General features: G+C 39.8%; 1 protein-coding gene across 6 annotated transcripts in view; it reads right to left on the reverse strand.

Moving 5' to 3' along the window:
- Positions 1-303: 303 nt before the first annotated feature.
- kcnab2a (potassium voltage-gated channel subfamily A regulatory beta subunit 2a) overlaps positions 304-20,665 on the reverse strand; it is a 216,074-nt gene continuing 195,712 nt past the window's right edge. For 5 of the 6 annotated variants that reach the window (XM_061938796.2, XM_061938819.2, XM_061938804.2 and 2 more), the window contains 3 exons: positions 17,480-17,600; positions 8,661-8,749; positions 305-2,895 (listed from right to left, as the gene is read on the reverse strand). In XM_061938796.2, the coding sequence (XP_061794780.1) occupies positions 2,806-2,895; positions 8,661-8,749; positions 17,480-17,600 (300 nt within the window). In that variant the 3' untranslated portion in view covers positions 305-2,805. Of the gene's footprint in view, positions 2,896-8,660; positions 8,750-17,479; positions 17,601-20,665 lie in introns of all 6 variants that reach the window. The other variant, XM_061938783.2, reaches the window with a different exon arrangement.

A 20,665-nucleotide genomic window follows, 5' to 3' on the forward strand; every position in this document is an offset into this window, starting at 1 on the left:
GAATAAAAAAATCTGCATGGCAGCTTTTTGTTATTAGTGTCAATATTGCAAACAGTTCTTGTTACATTACACACCTGTTTGCTCTTTTGTTCCAGTTTTTTTGGAATATTATTTTTAAACCGTGCCACGGGCCAGTAAAAAAAAAATAGCTGTGGCTCCTACACAGTCCTGTAACTATAAGATGTAAAAATATAATTTCTTCGAAAAAAGTGTACTTTCATCTCGGAAATAATTACTGAATGTGACGTACAGTATATATTTGGTTTCATCTTCAGTGTGTGATCAGTTGTTAACATTTCCCTCACACACACACACACAATTGGTTTTGCCATTGGTCATTTAATGATGAAGCTGTACATCCGGTCTACAGTTGATTCAAGCACAGTGCACTTAGTTAGCAACGCCTGCGAAAGAAAGCTTCAAAATAAAAGCAAAAGGCAGAGGCGCTCACAAGTGGAATATGTATAATATATACACAGTTCTTCATATTTACACTGTCTCTAATTGGGCATAATACAAGACATGATCTGATGAAGAAAAGATACAAATATATTCTTGGATAACTTTGGAACCGGCTTCCATCCTAAAGGATGAAACTAGGAGCTTGTGTTCATTGTGAGTCATTTCTTCCTCTAAACATCATTTCATACTTTCTATTTCTTTGCGTCACCAAATCAATAGTCTGACTATGACTTGAGTTCCAAGTTTAACTCTCTTGTGCTTTAATGCCAAACAAAAAGTTCGTAAGAAAGCTGTCAAACCTCCTTTTTTCCCCCCGGAAAAGTCTCATATTTTAACTCGTAAAAAAATGCGATCACAATCGACGTTAACACAGCCTGTAGCTGTTTAAGTTAGGCCTTCAAAATAAAAGCCCGCCGGTAAACAGAATTTCCCTACATTTCTAATGCAAATACTTGCAGTTACGGGCAATATTACAATTATTATTATCTCTTTGAAGCATTATGGATGTTCAATATGGACAAAGTCAGACTGTACATGTCTCCAAGGTCACATCACAGACGAGGGGGATCTTTGGCTCCAGACACCCCAAAAATGTCAAAATTAATTTTCATCCCAGTAATAAAACCAGGCCAAAAAAAAAAAAAAAAAACATGTCCAAGTTTTGAGTCACACAAACTTGAAAAACAAAAACACACACGCTCTGATTGGGTGAAGTCCATGTGAGTACTTTTCTTGATGTGGACCAGCCAGAATGTCCTCATGATTAGGGTAGGTGTACTGCACACACGCTCGCTTCCCTGAGCTGCTGCCACAAAGCGGGTGCAAAAAAAACCCCTTCCGCGCAAAGATTGTTGCCGTGGTAACCATATTATTTATGACGATGACTCAATCGCAACAACAAGGTAGATGATGACAATGTAACCCACTTGACATCCTCCACTTGTTTTTTTACACTTTGTCATGACATACATCCGGAAAGTATTCCCAGTGTTTCACTTTTTCCACAAAATGGAATACATTAATTTTTGTCCTCAAAATTCGTAAACGTTTGCCAACAATGCTCCTGAAAAGCTCTCAGACCACGAGAAACAAAATTCTCGTGGTCTGATGAGACGAAGATGGAAGTCTTTGGCGTGAAGGCCGGGCGTCACGTTTGGAGGAAACCAAGTCACGATAGAGGGAAAGATGAATGCAGAAATATACAGAGACATCCATCCTCCCATCCGGTTTCTACCCCTTGTCCCGTTCAGGGTCGCGGGGGGTGCTGGAGCCTGCATTTGGGCGGAAGGCGGGGTACACCCTGGACAAGTCGCCACCTCATCCCGGATGAAAAAAAATGCTTACCACGCAATCTGATGGAGCTTGAGAGGTGCCGCAAAGAGGAATGGGCAAAACTGCCCCAAAAATAGGTGTGCCAAACTGGTGGCATTGTATTCTACTGTAATCTGTAATTGCTGCCAAAGGTGCATCAACAACGTATGTTGCAGAGGCTGTCAATACTTCAATTAAAAAATAAATAAATAAATAAATTAAAAATTGTTATAATGGGGTATTGTGTGTAGAATTTTGAGGACAAAAATTTATTTATTCCAATTTAGAATAAGGCAGGAAGTGCTGTGAATTCTTTTTTTGGATGCACTGTACCAGTAACGTGTATAGTCCTACCCGTTTTTCAAAATAAAAGTACCAACAGCTTAAAGTTTCTTTTGAAGAATGAAATATGGAGGAAGAGACTGCGAATAAATTGTGGTTTTTGAGGGGTTGCAAAGATGCGAAAGAGTCAAGCTGAAGCTACGTTGAGGGGCGCGCGTTCAGCGGAATAGCAAAGGTTAAGCTTAGTGATTGGGAAAGAAAAGGAGAGCAGGCTTTGGCATAAAAAAAATGGAGGATGCTGACGAATGACTTCTTCTTGTAGGATAGTGCAAGGTCAGGGAGAGAAGGTTATTATTATTATTATTATTATTCCCCTGGCTAAAAGTAGCCTGACACAGCCGTGACTAAAGTGCTGATTGTTGACGCCCACCACCAGGGGGGGCTCACACACAAAGGACACAAACATGGATCCACTTGTTGGAGTGACAAAGAAACGAAGCGTGTGCTTTTTTTTTTTTGTCTTCTAAAATAAAAACATATTCTATGATTTGAAGTAGGAGTGCAGAACTGTCTGCACTTTTCTAAGCGGCCTTCTCCGATGGACTACTGTGGGTTTGTTTACCTCTCATCCCTGGAAGTGTGAGCGAGAAGCCCCCCGGTGGCCGTCTGGTGCGACCACACTCATGCGGCGGGGTCTCGCTCGGTAGAAGCTCAAGCAAATGTAGGATCAGGCAATAAGGCGTGCGGGCGTTAGGAGCGATAATCCTTTTTACTGTAGGGCTTGTTGCCCAGGATGCTGTCCACCTCGTGAGTGATGGACGACGACAGCTTGGGGAGGACCTGCGGGGACAAAACGCCACGGTGAGAATCCTGCGAGTGACTGATCAGGACGGGCTGCGGCGTGCTCAAACAACCACCAGGTGGTAAATCTTTGAGACCTGAAAAAATAAACGTTGAAACAGAAAAATCCAGTTTTTGATGTTGAATTTGAAACATTCTAAATAAAAATGAGTTTTTCCAGGTTAAATTTAGTTTTGATTCACTTTTACAATCATGTTGCCTTCAGGGAACGCAGGAACTAGGGTTTACTGTCCTCTATCGTGTTGCCTTCAGGGAACGTAGGAACTACCTCTACTGTGCTGCCTTCAGGTAACGTAGGAACTAGGGTTTACTGTCCTCTACCATGCTGCCTTCAGGGAACGTAGGGACTAGGCTTTACTGTCCTATACCATGCTGCCTTCAGGGAACTTAGGAACGAGGGTCTACTGTCCTCTACCATGTTGCCTTCAGGGAACGCAGGAACTAGGGTTTACTGTCCTCTACCATGCCTTCAGGGAACGTAGGAACTAGGGTTTACTGTCCTCTACCGTGTTGCCTTCAGGGAACGTAGGAACTAGGGTTTACTGTCCTTTACCGTGTTGCCTTCACGGAACGTTGGAACTAGGGTTTACTGTCCTATACCGTGCTGCCTTCAGGTAACGTAGGAACTAGGGTTTACTGTCCTCTACCATGCTGCCTTCAGGGAATGTAGGGACTAGGCTTTACTGTCCTATACCATGCTGCCTTCAGGGAACTTAGAAACGAGGGTCTACTGTCCTCTACCATGTTGCCTTCAGGGAACATAGGAACTAGGGTTTGCCGTCCTCTACCATGTTGCCTTCAGGGAATGTAGGAAGTAGGGTTTACTGTCCTCTACCATGTTGCTTTCAGGGAACGTAGGGACTAGAGTTTACCGTCCTCTACCATGCTGCCTTCAAGGAACGTAGGAACAAGGGTTTACTGTCCTCTACCATGCTGCCTTCAGGGAACTTAGAAACGAGGGTCTACTGTCCTCTACCGTGCTGCCTTCAGGTAACGTAGGAACTAGGGTTTACTGCCCTCTACCATGCTGCCTTCAGGGAACGTAGGGACTAGGCTTTACTGTCCTATACCATGCTGCCTTCAGGGAACTTAGGAACGAGGGTCTACTGTCCTCTACCATGTTGCCTTCAGGGAACATAGGAACTAGGGTTTGCTGTCCTCTACCATGTTGCCTTCAGGGAATGTAGGAAGTAGGGTTTACTGTCCTCTGCCATGTTGCTTTCAGGGAACGTAGGGACTAGGGTTTACTGTCCTCTACCATGCTGCCTTCAAGGAACGTAGGAACGAGGGTTTACTGTCCTCTACCATGCTGCCTTTAGGGAACTTAGAAACGAGGGTCTACTGTCCTCTACCATGTTGCCTTCAGGGAACGTAGGAACTCTACCATGCTGCCTTCAGGAAACGTAGGAACTAGGGTTTACTGTCCTCTACCATGCTGCCTTCAGGCAGCATGGTAGAGGACTTCTTTTATACTTTTTTTATACTTTAAAAAAAAATACTTCTTTTTTTTTTAAAGTTTTTCCTAATAAATTCAGTTTACAAAAAAAGGACAGTAAACCCTAGTAGGAACTAGGGTTTACTGTCCTCTACCATGTTGCCTTCAGGGAACGTAGGAACTAGGGTTTACTGTCCTCTACCATGCTGCCTTCAGGGAACGTAGGAACTAGGGTTTACTGTCCTCTACCATGCTGCCTTCAGGGAACTTAGGAACGAGGGTCTACTGTCCTCTACCATGTTGCCTTCAGGGAACGTAGGAACTTTACCATGCTGCCTTCAGGAAACGTAGGAACTAGGGTTTACTGTCCTCTACCATGTTGCCTTCAGGGAACGTAAGAACTAAGGATTACTGTCCTCTACCATGTTGCCTTTAGGGAACGTAGGAACGAGTGTTTATTGTCCTCTATCATGTTGCCTTCAGGGAACGTAGGAACTAGGGTTTTACTGTCCTCTACCACGTTGCCTTTAGGGAACGTAGGAACTAGGGTTTTACTGTCCTCTACCAAGTTGCCTTTAGGGAACGTAGGAACTAGGGTTTACTGTCCTCTACCATGTTGCCTTCAGGGAACGTAGGAACTTTACCATGCTGCCTTCAGGAAACGTAGGAACTAGGGTTTACTGTCCTCTACCATGTTGCCTTCAGGGAACGTAAGAACTAAGGATTACTGTCCTCTACCATGTTGCCTTCAGGGAACGTAGGAACGAGTGTTTATTGTCCTCTATCATGTTGCCTTCAGGGAACGTAGGAACTAGGGTTTTACTGTCCTCTACCACGTTGCCTTTAGGGAACGTAGGAACTAGGGTTTACTGTCCTCTACCATGCTGCCTTCAAGGAACGTAGGAACTAGGGTTTACTGTGACTAAGTATATTATTATTAAGTATTAGTTACAACATTTCAGCTTTATATCATCACATTCCTTTTTCCCTCCCCCACATTTTTACTTTTTTTTTAAATTTCCATGTAAGAATAGAATAGAAATAATAATAATACGATTGTGTCTGTACAAAAATATTAATGCTCAGTTAGTGTTTAGTTTATTATGGTTGTTGTAATTTTTCTAATTTATTACTTCATGAGTTAGAATTGTTCTATGTTTTTAATCAACTAACAAAACAAACTTTGTTTATATTTTATGTATCTTTTATTTACATTTTGTGAGCTAATATTTTATATCAGGTGTGCCTAAGCTCAATTAAAAAATAATCTAAAAACACATAACATATTTAAAGACCAACTGACTAAGGATATTATTATTAACAGAAAAATGTCAGCTTTTTCTCATTACATTCAGATTTGTTTGCGCTTTTTCTTAAATTTTTACTGTTGGTACTTTGTAGATGAAAATGTTATTTAAAAACACGCAAGTTTTAAAATTTTAGCAGACACTAGGTGTAATTGCACAAAGTATCGATATCGGATCGGTATCACTGATATCAGTAGTATCGCACATCACTAGTGTAAACAAATGCCGTGGGTGGATCTACACAGACATTGACTGTAACGATACCAAGTACAGGGGACGTATATCGACGATACTACAATGATTACATGGATCTTTTTTATTATTACAAAATCTTTTGTCATTTTTTATTGTTTATAAACCAAGGAAATATGTCCCTGGACACAGGAGAACTTTAATTATGACCAACGTATGATCCTGTAACTACTTGGTATTGGGTTAATACCAACATTTGTAATATCATCCAAAACTAATGTAAAGTATCCAAACAACAGAAAAATAAGTGATTATTACATTTCAACAGAAGTGTCGATAGAACATGTTAAAACAGAAAATAAGCAGATATTAACAGTAAATGAACAAGTAGATTAATAATCCATTTTCTACCACTTGTCCCTCATAATTTTGACAAAATAATCAATCAATCAAAATTGATTTATATAGCCCTTAATCACAAGTATACTTGTGACCTAATTGGTACTAAAACATTGCAACTCAACACTTCATGTCACCTACACCAGAGGTCCATGGCCGCAACTAAAAGAGTAGGAATAATATACAAGTAGAAAGCCCACAGTTTTTGGATGTTTGTCATTTCGTTTCATTGTGCTTCATCGAATGTTCACTTTTCCACTTTTAGTTGTCCTTGAATGCACCATAGTTGTGTACAATTTGACAAAAGTAGAACTAATATCGCCAAATTTGCTACTGTAAGAAACTTTGGGCTCGTTTTGTAACTCGATTATGCAGATTGAACCTAGCATGCTAATACTGATGAGGCTCAAGGACTTAAATGAGGTTAAAGAACATGGGACAATTAAATAAAAATAGCAGTAAAAACCAATTATTCCCTATTCAATTTGTGTTTTGAATGCCATGTGATTTTATACACAACAATTAGGTTTTATACAAAGTCATTAGCATCACATCACATTCCCTGAGGGCAACGTGACAGCGGACCCCCTGATGCTGTCTGTCATGATGCCTCACTCATGAAAAATTCAGGCTGAAACATTTAAAATGAAAAATAAATAAATAAAAAAAATTAAAAAAAGTATATATATACCGGTACACCGTATTTTTTGGAGTATAAGCCGCTACGGAGTATAAGTCGCACCGGCCGAAAATGCATAATAAAGAAGGGCAAAAACATATATAAGTCGCACTGGAGTATAAGTCGCATTTTTTGGGGAAATTTAAATGATAAAAGCCAACACCAAGAATAGACATTTGAAAGGCAATTTAAAATAAATAAAGAATAGTGAACAACAGGCTGAATAAGTGTACGTTATATGAGGCATAAATAACCAACTGAGAACGTGCCTGGTATGTTAACGTAACATATTATGGTAAGAGTCATTCAAATAACTATAACATATAGAACATGCTATACGTTTACCAAACAATCTGTCACTCCTAATCGCTAAATCCCATGAAATCTTATACGTCTAGTCTCTTACGTGAATGAGCTAAATAATATTATTTGATATTTTACGGTAATGTGTTAGTAATTTCACACATAAGTCGCTCCTGAGTATAAGTCGCACCCCAGGCCAAACTATGAAAAAAACTGCGACTTATAGTCCGAAAAATACGGTATCTGAAAAAACTAAAAAGTTTAAAATCTGAAAAGGAAAGATCGGAACCCAAAAAAATAGTAACTGTAAAAAACAAAACACAAGTTCATATCAAAATAGACCTACTAAAAAAGTGAATGCATGTAATAATTTTACCAACACTAAGCAAGTTGGTGAATTTGACTAAATTATTGAACACAGGCAGCACGGTGGCAGAGGGGTTAGTGCATCTGCCTCACAATACGAAGGTCCTGAGTAGTCTTGGGTTCAATCCCGGGCTCGGGATCTTTCTGTGTGGAGTTTGCATGTTCTCCCCGTGACTGCGTGGGTTCCCTCCGGGTACTCCGGCTTCCTCCCACCTCCAAAGACATGCACCTGGGGATAGGTTGATTGGCAACACTAAATTGGCCCTAGTGTGTGAATGTGAGTGTGAATGTTGTCTGTCTATCTGTGTTGGCCCTGCGATGAGGTGGCGACTTGTCCAGGGTGTACCCCGCCTTCCGCTCGATTGTAGCTGAGATAGGCTCCAGCGCCCCCCGCGACCCCAAAAGGGAATAAGCGGTAGAAAATGGATGGATGGATGGAAATCTAATTAAATATATATATTTTATTGGTCAAAACTGATGAAGTATTTTTGTGAACAGCCAATTATTAAATGTACGTGGTGAAAATGCATCTTTATAAACAACATTACTATAAAAACAGAAACAAATTACTTTTTTTTTTTTAACCTACGGCAAAAAGTTCAATCAAGCGTTTAAATTCATGATCTTTACCGACGTGTCTACTTCAAGGACGGTTATTTCTCATTCCTGCAGTGCACAAGGAAAATGACACCCCCGAGAAATGTGAGCGTAACATTTCAAAATGGGAAAATATAAAATGTACACACACACACTTTAGAATATTTTTTTGTAGGAGCCAGACATAATGTTAGCAGGATGTTCACTCCTTCCTAGGGTGCATCTTATCAGCAGGGGGGGGAGGAAGTGCCCTTAAGGCCCCCCCCCCCCCCCACACACACACACACACACACACCATGGCAACTGATCCTGCCTTGACCTTATTAAGCCGCTACTGTAGCGCAGCCGAGCGTGCAGCAGCACAACTGGCCGAGAGGCTGACACGCTCTCAGGAGAGGAGCAACGCACGCCTGCTGGACATTAAACACCCACACAGACTTAAAACGCAAATTTTTACGCAGCTCACCTGAATGGCTCCTATGTTCTCCATCAGCTGGTCCGTGTTGGATGCACCTAATAGGACGGAGCTCACCCCCTCGTTACGTAGACACCACGCTGTGGGAGAGCAGTGGACAGTCTTTCACAGCGTTAAGAGGCAGGCACAGGCACAGGCACACACACACACACACACACGCACACACGCACACGCCCTTGTTTTTATTACCTTCTTGAGAACTCCGAAAAATGCCTACCTCTTTAGGACCACCCTTTCTCGATATATAAAGATTTGTATTTACAGCATTAATAATATAAATATACTATGCAAATATAAAAAAGCTTGTTGTGAAAAATTAGTTGGAATTTCACAAGACAAAGGTCACAATTTCACCAAGAAAAACGTAGAATTTTGGCAATGTTATAATAAAAGTCGTAATTTTGGTTGTACTCAATAACAGTCACAAGTTTACAAGAAAAGATTAAAATTTTGGCAATTTTATGAAAAGAGTTGTAATTTTACCAGACAATAGTCATCATTTTATAAGAAAACTATAACATTTTGGCAATATTATAATAATAATCGGAATTTTACTTGGCAAAATTATGACAAAAGTCATACATTTCACTAGAGATGTCCAATAATGGCTTTTTTGCTGATATCCAATATTCCGATATTGTCCAACTCTTAATTACCGATTCCGACATCAACCGATACAGATATATACAGTCGTGGAATGAACACATTATTTTTTCCAAGTTATGGAAAAAAAATGCCAACATGGCACTGCCATATTTATTATTGAAGTCACAAAGTGCATTATTTTTTTTAACATGCCTCTAAACAGCAGCTTGGAATTTAGGACATGCTCTCCCTGAGAGAGCATGAGGAGGTTGAGGTGGGTGGGGTTGGGGTGGTGGTGGTGGGGGGGCGGGGGTGATGGTTAGCGGGGGGTGTATATTGTAGCGTCCCGGAAGAGTTAGTGCTGCAAGGGGTTCTGGGTATTTGTTTTGTTGTGTTTATGTTGTGTTACGGTGCGGATGTTCTCCCGAAATGTGTTTGTCATTCTCATTTGGTGTGGGTTCACAGTGTGGCGCATATTTGTAACAGTGTTAAAGTTGTTTATACGGCCACCCTCTGTGTGACCTGTATGGCTGTTGACCATGTATGCTGTGCATTCACTTGTGTGTGTGAAAAGCCATAGATATTATGTGATTGGGCCGGCATGCAAAGGAAGTGCCTTTAAGGCACGCCCTCAATATTGTTGTCTGGGTGGAAATCGGGAGGAGTTCGGGAGAATGGTTGCCCCGGGAGATTTTCGGGAGGGGCACTGAAATTCTGGAGTCTCCCGGGAAAATTGGGAGGGTTGGCAAGTATGACTGGGAGACGCAACTGCTCTGTACTTCTCTCTACGTCCGTGTACTACTCCGTACAGCGGCGTTTTAAAAAGTCATAAATTTACCGATAATTTCCGATATTACATTTTAAAGCATTTATCGGCCGATAATATCGGACATCTCTACATTTCAACAAAAAAATGGCAATATTTGGATAAAAGTCAGAATTTTATTTTACAAATGTCACCATTTTGCATTAAAAAGTAATAATTTAACATAAAAAAAGTAATAATTTTACGAGAAAATATTGCAATATTACATAAACAGAAATATGAGGAATTGTTCCCAATTTTGTAAGAAAAAAGTCGACACGACTGCTTTTTTTTTGTTGCTTTTTTTTGTTTGTAATTGGATTTTAATCTTCATTATTTACTTCAAGTTATTACAGTATGTCTCGATATACATATTTTTTTAAATTAATTTTGGCAAAAGGGGGCGCATTTCAATTTCTTACACACACTTGTTATTTCTTATATTGACCAGAGGGGGAGCACTTTTAAAACCGACACACAGTCAATTTGAAAAATCCCTCCTTTTTGGGACCTCCTTAATTTTGATAGATTTCACCACCAGGGGTGCAAATGAGATCTTTTTTGTAATGTGCTTAAGACCGATGACAAAGGAGTCACGGACCACAGATGGCCCCTGTGCTGCACTTTGGGCAACCCAGCTGTAGAAGCTAACTGTTAATGGCCACTATAGTCTTAGTACCGTAGTGTATTTGTTCATCCTACGGTCACATATGGGACATGGGTTGTCTTACGTCAGCACCGGAAGTCGTAAAATCAGCCGTTCACCTGGCGGGTTTTTTCGGGGATGAATAGGAAAGTCCTGCTTTAGCTGCCGTCTTGTTTTATCATATATTGTTGCCTTTGCACCTGTCAATGTTTACTTTTGTATGCACATTAAATCAACAAAAAATCCTGACTTTAGAGCAATGTTCACGGACACTAGTATTTTGCCCTCTATTAGATGCAATGGTTTTCCGTATTGGGACCATGATTTATGTCCTAACTTGTTCACCGGTCCTCATATGGAAGGTACTTTTCCTTGTTGGTGTCTCAAGAAGGGTAGAAACACACACACACACACACACACACACACACACACACACACACACACACACACACACACACACACACACACACACACACACACACACACACACACACACACACACACACACACACACACACACACGTAGCTAAAATCAATTCAGTACTTTTTCCTTCTGACTGGCTCATTACTGCCCCCTTGTGGTTGAGGGCTAGCAACAAATAATGACCTTATAACAGAAATGTAATGCATATATCAAGTATGGATACATATATGAAGTATTTATTGATTGCGAAATTCAGAAACTACTTTTGGCCTAAAAATTGACACCACAAATAAAAACAGGGTAAGATGTAAATATTATGTAAGATATTAAGTGTTTTTTTGCATGTTAATACGAGAGAGGGCTAAAATGATCGCTGAGAATTCGTGCATCTTGAAGCAATTGAGTTCAAATGGCGGAGGCGCTGTTTGAGCATAATTTTACTGACAACACAGGAGTTGAAAACATTCCGATATTGTACTGAGCAGCCAGGACAGAGAGTAGCATACTGCTTCTCTATGTTGATGTTTGATCAATGGTTCTATGGTTGTCATCACATTTTTTGAAGGCTTTAGTAGAAAAACAATGACAGTTCAAATTTGACCTTTTTGTACAAATTTAGAAAGTTAAACTTTATTCAACATTTATTTTGACTTCAATACTATGAGTGTCCATAGCCTATGTTGCAAGTCATCTTGTAACTAGATGAGGCAATTCCTGAAGGAATTGCGTGTGAATGTTCCAATGCTGAAATTGAACTGAAATGCTGACAGAATGTAGTATGAATGAATGTTGCAATGGTTTGAATGCTGAAGAGTTTGAATTTCCAGGAAAACCGGAGTTTGGTTTGGAACTTGGGAAAGTGTTACTTTGAATGTCCAAGATGAGAGGAATGTGTTGATGTTGGAATGGTTTGAATAGGTTGAAAAATGTGGGAATTGTGCAACTTGGAAAAATGTTCCACTCATTTCAATGGGAACTTCCTGGAGATTTTGGGAAAACGCGATTTCTTGGTAAATGATTAGGAGCATGAATGTCCTGAATGAGCTGAATTGGTTGGTGTTGGAATCGTTTAAATCAGTCAAGAAATGTTGAATTAGTAACAGTTCTTAATTGAGAAATTCCTGGAATTTCGGGAAAACCGAGAATGTTTCTAGTACCTGACTAAGAAATGTTTTTTGACTGTGGAACAGTTGAAGTGGGATGACACAAGGAAAAGGAATAGTCAAACGAAAAAGGTTGGAAATAGAGTTAAGAAAACCCATCCATCCATCCATCCATTTTCTACCGCTTATTCCCTTTGGGGTCGCGGGGGGCGCTGGAGCCTATCTCAGCTACAATCGGGCGGAAGGCGGGGTACACCCTGGACAAGTCGCCACCTCATCGCAGGGCCAACACAGATAGACAGACAACATTCACACTCACATCCACACACTAGGGCCAATTTAGTGTTGCCAATCAACTAAGAAAACCCAAACAGGAATTTCTGGAAATTTGTTGAATGTGGAAAAATGGTAGTTTGAATGTCCAGGATGAGTTGAATGTGTTGAAGGTGTAATGGTTTGAAGAATGTGGGAATTGTTGAACTTTTAAGAATGTCCCATTGATTTCAATGGGAATTTCAGAAAAAATAGGGAATATCGGGAAAAGCGGGAATTTTTTTTGAAAATGGTAAAAAAAAACTTGAATGGTCTGAATGAGTTAAAAAGGTTGGTGTTGGAATTTTTCAAATCGGTGGAGAAATATTGAAGTAGTAACATGTTGAATTGAGAAATGGTATTGTGAAATTCCTGGAATTTCGGGAAAACCGGGAATTCTTCCAGTTCAAAAAACAACTTCATTTTTTGTCCTGATTAAGAGGAATGTTTTGACGATGGAACAGTTGAAATGCGTTGAAAAATATGGAAGGAGTAGTCGCCAGAAAAAAGGGTGGACATAGGGCTCAGAATGTCCCATTGATTTCAATGGGAATTTCAGAAAAAATAGGGAATTTCGGGAAAAAAGGGATTTTTTTTTGAAAATGGTGAAAAACTTGAATGGTCTGATCGAGTTCAAATGGTTGGTGTGGGAATTTTTCAAATCAGTTGAGAAATATTGAAGTAGTAACATGTTGAATTGAGAAATGGTATTACGGAATTCCTGGAATTTCGGGAAAACCGGGAATTTTTCCAGTTCAAAAAACAACATTGTTTTTTGTCCTGCTTAATAGGAATGTTTTGACGGTGGAACAGTTGAAAACTGTTGAAAAATGTGGAAGGAGTAGTCGCCAGAAAAAAGGGTGACCATAGGGATCAGAATGTCCCATTGATTTCTATGGGAATTTCAGAAAAAATAGGGAATTTCGAGAAAAAAGGGATTTTTTTTTTGGAAATGGTGAAAAACTTGAATGGTCTGATCGAGTTGAAATGGTTGGTGTTGGAATTTTTCAAATCAGTTGAGAAATATTGAATTAGAAACATGTTGAGTTGAGAAATCGTATTATGGAATTCCTGAAATTTCGGGAAAACCGGGAATTTTTCCAGTTCAAAAAACAACATCGTTTTTTTGTCCTGCTTAAGAGGAATGTTTTGACGGTGGAACGGTTGAAATGCGTTGAAAAATGTGGAAGGAGTAGTTGCCAGAAAAAAGGGTGGCCATAGGGCTCACAATGTCCCATTGATTTCAATGGGAATTTCAGAAAAAATAGGGAATTTCGGGAAAAAAGGGAATTTTTTTTGAAAATGGTGAAAAACTTGAATGGTCTGATTGAGTTGAAATGGTTGGTGTTGGAATTTTTCAAATCGGTGGAGAAATATTGAATTAGTAACATGTTGAGTTGAGAAATAGTATTACGGAATTCCTGGAATTTCGGGAAAACCAGTAATTTTTCCAGTTCAAAAAACAACTTCGTTTTTTGTCCTGCTTAAGAGGAATGTTTTAACGGTGGAACGGTTGAAATGCGTTGAAAAATGTGGAAGGAGTAGTTGCCAGAAAAAAGGGTGGCCATAGGGCTCAGAATGTCCCATTGATTTCAATGGGAATTTCAGAAAAAATAGGGAATTTCAGGAAAAAAGGGAATTTTTTTTGAAAATGGTGAAAAACTTGAATGGTCTGATTGAGTTGAAATGGTTGGTGTTGGAATTTTTCAAATCGGTGGAGAAAAATTTAATTAGTAACATGTTGAGTTGAGAAATTGTATTATGGAATTCCTGGAATTTCGGGAAAACCGGGAATTTTTCTAGTTCAAAAACAACTTAGTTTTTTGTCCTGCTTAAGTGGAATGTTTTGACGGTGGAACAGTTGAAATGCGTTGAAAAATGTGGAAGGACTGGTCGCCAGAAAAAAGGGTGGACATAGGGCTCAGAATGTCCCATTGATTTCAATGGGAATTTCAGAAAAAATAGGGAATTTCGGGAAAAAGGGAATTTTTTTTCAAAAATGGTTAAAACCTTGAATGGTCTGATCGAGTTGAAATGGTTGGTGTTGGAATTTTTCTAATCGGTGGAGAAATATTGAATTAGTAACATGTTGAGTTGAGAAATGGTATTATGGAATTCCTGGAATTTCGGGAAAACCGGGAATTTTTCTAGTTCAAAAAACAACTTCGTTTTTTTGTCCTGCTTAAGAGGAATGTTTTGACGGTGGAACGGTTGAAATGCGTTGAAAAAGTCGCCGGAAAAAAGAGCTTTGGAAAAGCAGGAATTCTGGAAAATCCTGGAATTTTTTTTTACTTGGAAAAAATTATAGTTAGAATTTCCAGGATGGTGGAATGTGTTGAAGGTGGAATGGTTTGAATAGGTTGAAAATGTGGAAACAGTGAAAGTTTGAAAAATGGCCAATTCATTTTGAATGGGAAAAATGCCCCGGAAAACCTGGAATTCTGGGAAATCTGGGAATTTTTGGAATTTGTCAATGGAAAGCCCGCGATTCCCAAATAGGCTGAAAAATGTGGAAGAAGAAGAAGAAGTTGAATAAATAGATGCATTTTGGTGTAGAAAGCCATAAGTGTGAATGCTTTGGAGCATTCACACAATAAAAGTCACTGTGATGCTAGTTTCTTCATCACACACAAGTGTTGTATAGAAAAGATGTGGCCGGGGAGCACCCCAGGGTGCCTCTGCAGCTGTGCAGGAAGTCGATGTATAATAGTTTATATTCAACAGCCGAGTGTCACAATGATGGAGACGATTACCTGGCGGTCATAAATTGCAGAGCGCTTGGGCCCCCTAAGGAGCGCCCAGAGGATTTATGGTAATTGGGAGGGACGAGGGCGTGTGTTAATGGGCCGTGAAAGCTAATCTATAACGCTGCCTTTACTGCCAAGATGAAAAATCGGTGGCCAGATGAGAGAAGCGAAGTCCTGCCTCGACTCGCAGTGTCCCCGGCCCTCGCGGGGGAGCGCCTGTTTCGGTGGTTGTTGCACAGTCTCGCTTTTTTCTAGATCAATATGGCGTCGATTTATGTGCGGCACAGCATTTGGCTGCTGACTCGAGGAACGGTTAAACGTATGTGAACACCAATAGTGCAGCTTTGCATTTATACATGAACACATGTTCACATTTACAAACCCCAAAACCAGTGAACTTGGCAAGTTGTGTAAATCGTACATAAAAACAGAATACAGCAGGTTTAAAAAAAGCTGGCACAAGTGGCAAAAAGACTGAGAAAGTTGAGGAATGCTCATCAAACACTTATTTGGAACATCCCCCAGGTGAACAGGCTAATTGGGAACAGGTGGGTGCCATGATTGGGTATAAAAGTATCTTCTATGAAATGCTCAGTCATTCACAAACAAGGATGGGGCGAGGGTCACCACTTTGTGAACAAATGCGTGAGCAAATTGTCCAACAGTTTAAGAACAACATTTATCAATGAGCTATTGCAAGGAATTTAGGGATTTCATCATCTACGGTCCGTAATATCATCAAAAGGTTCAGAGAATATGGAGAAATCACTGCACATAACATTGAATGCCCGTGACCTTGGATCCCTCAGGCGGTACTGCATCAAAAAGCGACATCAGTGTGTAAAGGACATCACCACATGGCTTCAGGAACACTTCAGAAAACCACCGTCAGTAACTACAGTTCGTCGCTACAGCTGTAAGGGCAAGTTAAAACTCTACTATGCAAAGCGAAAGCCATTTATCAACAACACCCGGAAGCGCCACCGGCCTCGCTGGGCCCGACCTCATCTAAGATGGACTGATGCAAAGTGGAAAGGTGTTCTGTGGTCTGACGAGTCCACATTTCAAATTTTTTTGGGAAACTGTGGACATCGTGTCCTGTGGAACAAAGAGGAAAAGAACCACACTGATTGTTCTAGGCGCAAAGTTCAAAAGCCAGCATCTGTGATGGTATGGGGGTGTATTAATGCCCATGGCATGGGTAACTTACACATCTGTGAAGGCACCATTAATGCTGAAAGGTACATACAGGTTTTGGAGCAACATATGTTGCCATCCAAGCAACGTTATCATGGACGCCCCTGCTTATTTCAGCAAGACAATGCCAAGCCAGGTGTTACAACAGCATGGCTTCATAGTAAAAGAGTGCAGGTACTAGACTGGCCTGCCTGTAGTCCAGACCTGTCTCCCATTGAAAATGCGTGGCGCAATATGAAGCCTAAAATACCACAACTGAGACCCCGGACTGTTGAACAACTTAAGCTGTACATCAAGCAAAAATGGGAAAGAATTACACCTGAAAAAAGCTTCAAAAGTTGTTTTTCTCAGTTCCCAAACATTTACTGAGTGTTGTTAAAAGGAAAGGCCATGTAACACAGTGGTAAAAATGCCCCAGTGCCAACTTTTTTGCAATGTGTTGATGCCGTTAAATTCTAAGTTAATGATTATTTGCAAAATAAAATAAAGTTTCTCAGTTGGAACATTAAATATATTGTCATTGCAGTCTATTCAATTGAATATAAGTTGAAAAGGATTTGCAAATCATTGTATTCTGTTTTTATTTATGAACTAAACAACGTGCCAACTTCACTGGTTCTGGGTTTTGTACTTCATTTCTGCTGTGGATGGATACAGTGGAATGTTCCAGATCATTCGTCCACAGGAAACAACCGTTAATGACGTCCTTACTGTGTTCTCCTTGAGTTGATTGATACCAGCTCAAACAAAAGTACATGAAATCTATGAAAGACAAAACATGTCTACAGTTCTTACAAATTAAATAAAGTTGCTGTGGACTGTGATCAGATCTGAAGTATTGATCAAAGAATGATTAAGAGGCATCTCTTCAAATTCTCACCAAGCACACAGAGGACAACATGGACACACAATGTCGTCCCGGGCCCCGTCCGAGCCAGAGGGACGGACAGACAGACAGAAAGAGAGAGAGCGGCAGAATGCATCTGCGTACCGATGGCGAGTTGGGGCAGAGTGCAGCCCAGCCGCTCCGCGATCGCCTGCAGCTCTTTCAACTTCGCCTGCTGACGCCGACCCTCCTCGCTCAAGATCTTGTCCTTCAACCACTGGTAACCCTGTCGAAAACACAGCACACCTGCTCAAAAACATTGCCCTGCTCACACTGCGGCCGCCTTGCCTCCTGTGACACCAGGGCCTGTTTTTAAACATGTGACTGTCTCCTTGGCCCTTGACTTGCTCAAAGATCATTTCACTTGAAAAACCTATTGATGCGTTTAAATGTAAATAAAGATAGTTGTTGGTCACAAAAAACATTCATGAAGTTTGGTTCTTTTATGAATTTATTATGGGTCTACTGAAAATGTGATCAAATCTGCTGGGTCAAAAGTATACATACAGCAACATACATTATCAATTTTGGTGATGTAGAAAAGTTACAATCAAATCATATTAGCTTCATGGCATGGACTCTTAACTTCATGTGAGTGATTATGATTGACGACACCAGTTGATTTCTCTAAGCTCATTTAAATAGGGCTCATGTGATGCAGTCACTAGACTCGGTTAGAAACGCGACAATGGGAAAGTCAAAGGAACTCAGCAGAGATCTGAAAAAATGAATCGTTGACTTGAACAAGTCAGGAAAGTCACTTGGAGCCATTTCAAAGCAGCATAAGGTCACAAGAGCAACTGTGCAGACAATTGTTCGTAAGTATAAAGTGCATGGCACAGTTTTGTCACTGCCACGATCAGGAAGAAAACTCAAGCTATCACCTGCTGCTGAGAGAAAATTGGTCAAAGTGATCAAGAGTCAAAGGAGAACCACAAAAAAGCAGGTCTGCAATGAATTGGAAACTGCTGGAACACAGGTGTCAGTGTCCACAATCAAGCATATTTTGCATCGCCATGGACTGAGAAGCTACCATGCAAGAAGGAAGCCCTTGCTCTAGAAGCGACACCTTAAGGCTCGTCTAAAATTTGCTGCTGATCACATGGACAAAAATAAGACCTTCTGGAGGAAAGTTCTGTGGTCAGATGAAACCAAAATTGAGCTGTTAGGCCACAATACCCAGCAATATGTTTGGAGGAGAAAAGGTGAGGCCTTTAATCCCAGCATGGTGGTGGTAGTATTATGCTCTGGGCCTGTTTTGCTGCCAATGGAACTGGTGCTTTACAGAGCGTAAATGAGACAATGAAAAAGGAGGATTACCTCCAAATGCTTCAGGACAACCTAAAATCATCAGCCCGGAGGTTGGGTCTCGGGCGCAGTTGGGTGTTCCAACAGGACAATGACCCCAAACACACGTCAAAAGTGGTAAAGAAATGGATAAATCAGGCTAGAATTAAGGTTTTAGAATGGCCTTCCCAAAGTCCTGACTTAAACCCCATTGAGAACATGTGGTCAATGCTGAAGAAACAAGTCCATGTCAGAAAACCAACAAATTGAGCGGAACTGCACCAATTTTTCAAGAGAAGTGGTCAAAAATTCAACCAGAAGCTTGTGGATGGCTACCAAAAGCGCCTTATTGCGGTGAAACTTGCCAAGGGACATGTAACCAAATATTAACATTGCTGTATGTATACTTTTGACCCAGCAGATTTGGTCACATTTTCACTAGACCCCAAATTCATAGAAGAACCAAACTTCATGAATGTTTTTTGTGACCAACAAGTCTGTGCTCCAATCACTCTATCACAAAAAAAAAAAAAAAGAGTTGTAGAAATGATTGGAAACTCAAGACAGCCATGACATTATGTTCTTTACAAGTGTACGTTAACTTTTGACCACGACAGTATATATATATATATATATATATATATATATATATATATATATATATATATATATATATATATATATATATATATATATATATATATATTATATATATAATATAAATATATATATATATATATATTATATATTATATATATATATATAAAAATATATATATATATATATATATATATATACATACACACACACACATATATACATATATATATATACATACACACACACACATATACATATATATATATATATATATATATATATATATATATATATATATACATATACATATACATATACATACACACACACAGTTTCACCCTGTCTCAAAACCGAAACTTTTAACGCTAACATTTGCTTCAAATGCTGACCCTAGCTTCAACCCTAATTCGTAAAACTATTCACAGTTCTATCTACATCTGTCTACAACTCTTAACCAAAGCCGTATTCAAACCCTAACTTGGAACCCCAATCATAGCATTAAATCCTGAACTACAACCACTAACTCTAGCTTCAAACACTAATCAAAACATCTAACAATACGCTTCAATCAAACCTTAACTAAACCCTAACCTTTGCTTCAAATACTGACCCTTATTTGATTAACTATTTACAAACTCATAACACTTAACCCCAACCCTAGCATCAAACTTGGGCTTGAAGCCCTTGACCCAAGCTTTAAACACTAACCTAATCATCAAACCCAAGACCATATAATCAAATCTTACCCTTTGAATTAAACTCTAAACTATAACAACCGAAAAAATTTAACCCTAGCGCTAGCATCAAATCAGAACACATAGAATGAAACCCTGACACTGGCATTAACCCCAACCAAAAACATTAATCCTTGCATCAAAACCCTCACTAGAAATCTTATCATCAAACCCTAAACCGTAGAATCAATCCCTAACCCTGGCATCAACCCAAACCAGAAACCCTAATTTTAGCATCCAACTGTAAACTTAACTCTAAGAATCAAATCCTTAACCCTAGCCTTAAAAGGGAACTGTCCTTTTTTTTTTTTTAAATGTTGCCTATCTTTCACAATCATTATGAAAGACATGACGGATGTTATTTTTTCCCCCCAATGCATTCTAAATATTAAATAAATGTGATCAAAAATCCGCTTACAACGGAGCCTATGGAAGCCGCTCAATTCTGCCTATAAAGCCCTCAAAAAACCCGTTCAAACACTTCTCGCCAGTTCCGAGTCCTAAATTGGCTGTCAAAGTGTCCCAACTGGTCGGAGTACGTCCTCAGCCATCTACTTTCCAGGTGTGAGGCATGATTTATGATGTACAATAAACTTCCAAGGAGCAGGGAAGCGAGCAAGAAGCAACATAGGGACACACGGAAGTTATTCTGTGTTAGCGTTTATAATAA

The sequence above is a fragment of the Nerophis lumbriciformis genome, linkage group LG03 (assembly GCF_033978685.3).
Source record: "Nerophis lumbriciformis linkage group LG03, RoL_Nlum_v2.1, whole genome shotgun sequence".
Lineage (NCBI taxonomy): Eukaryota > Metazoa > Chordata > Actinopteri > Syngnathiformes > Syngnathidae > Nerophis > Nerophis lumbriciformis.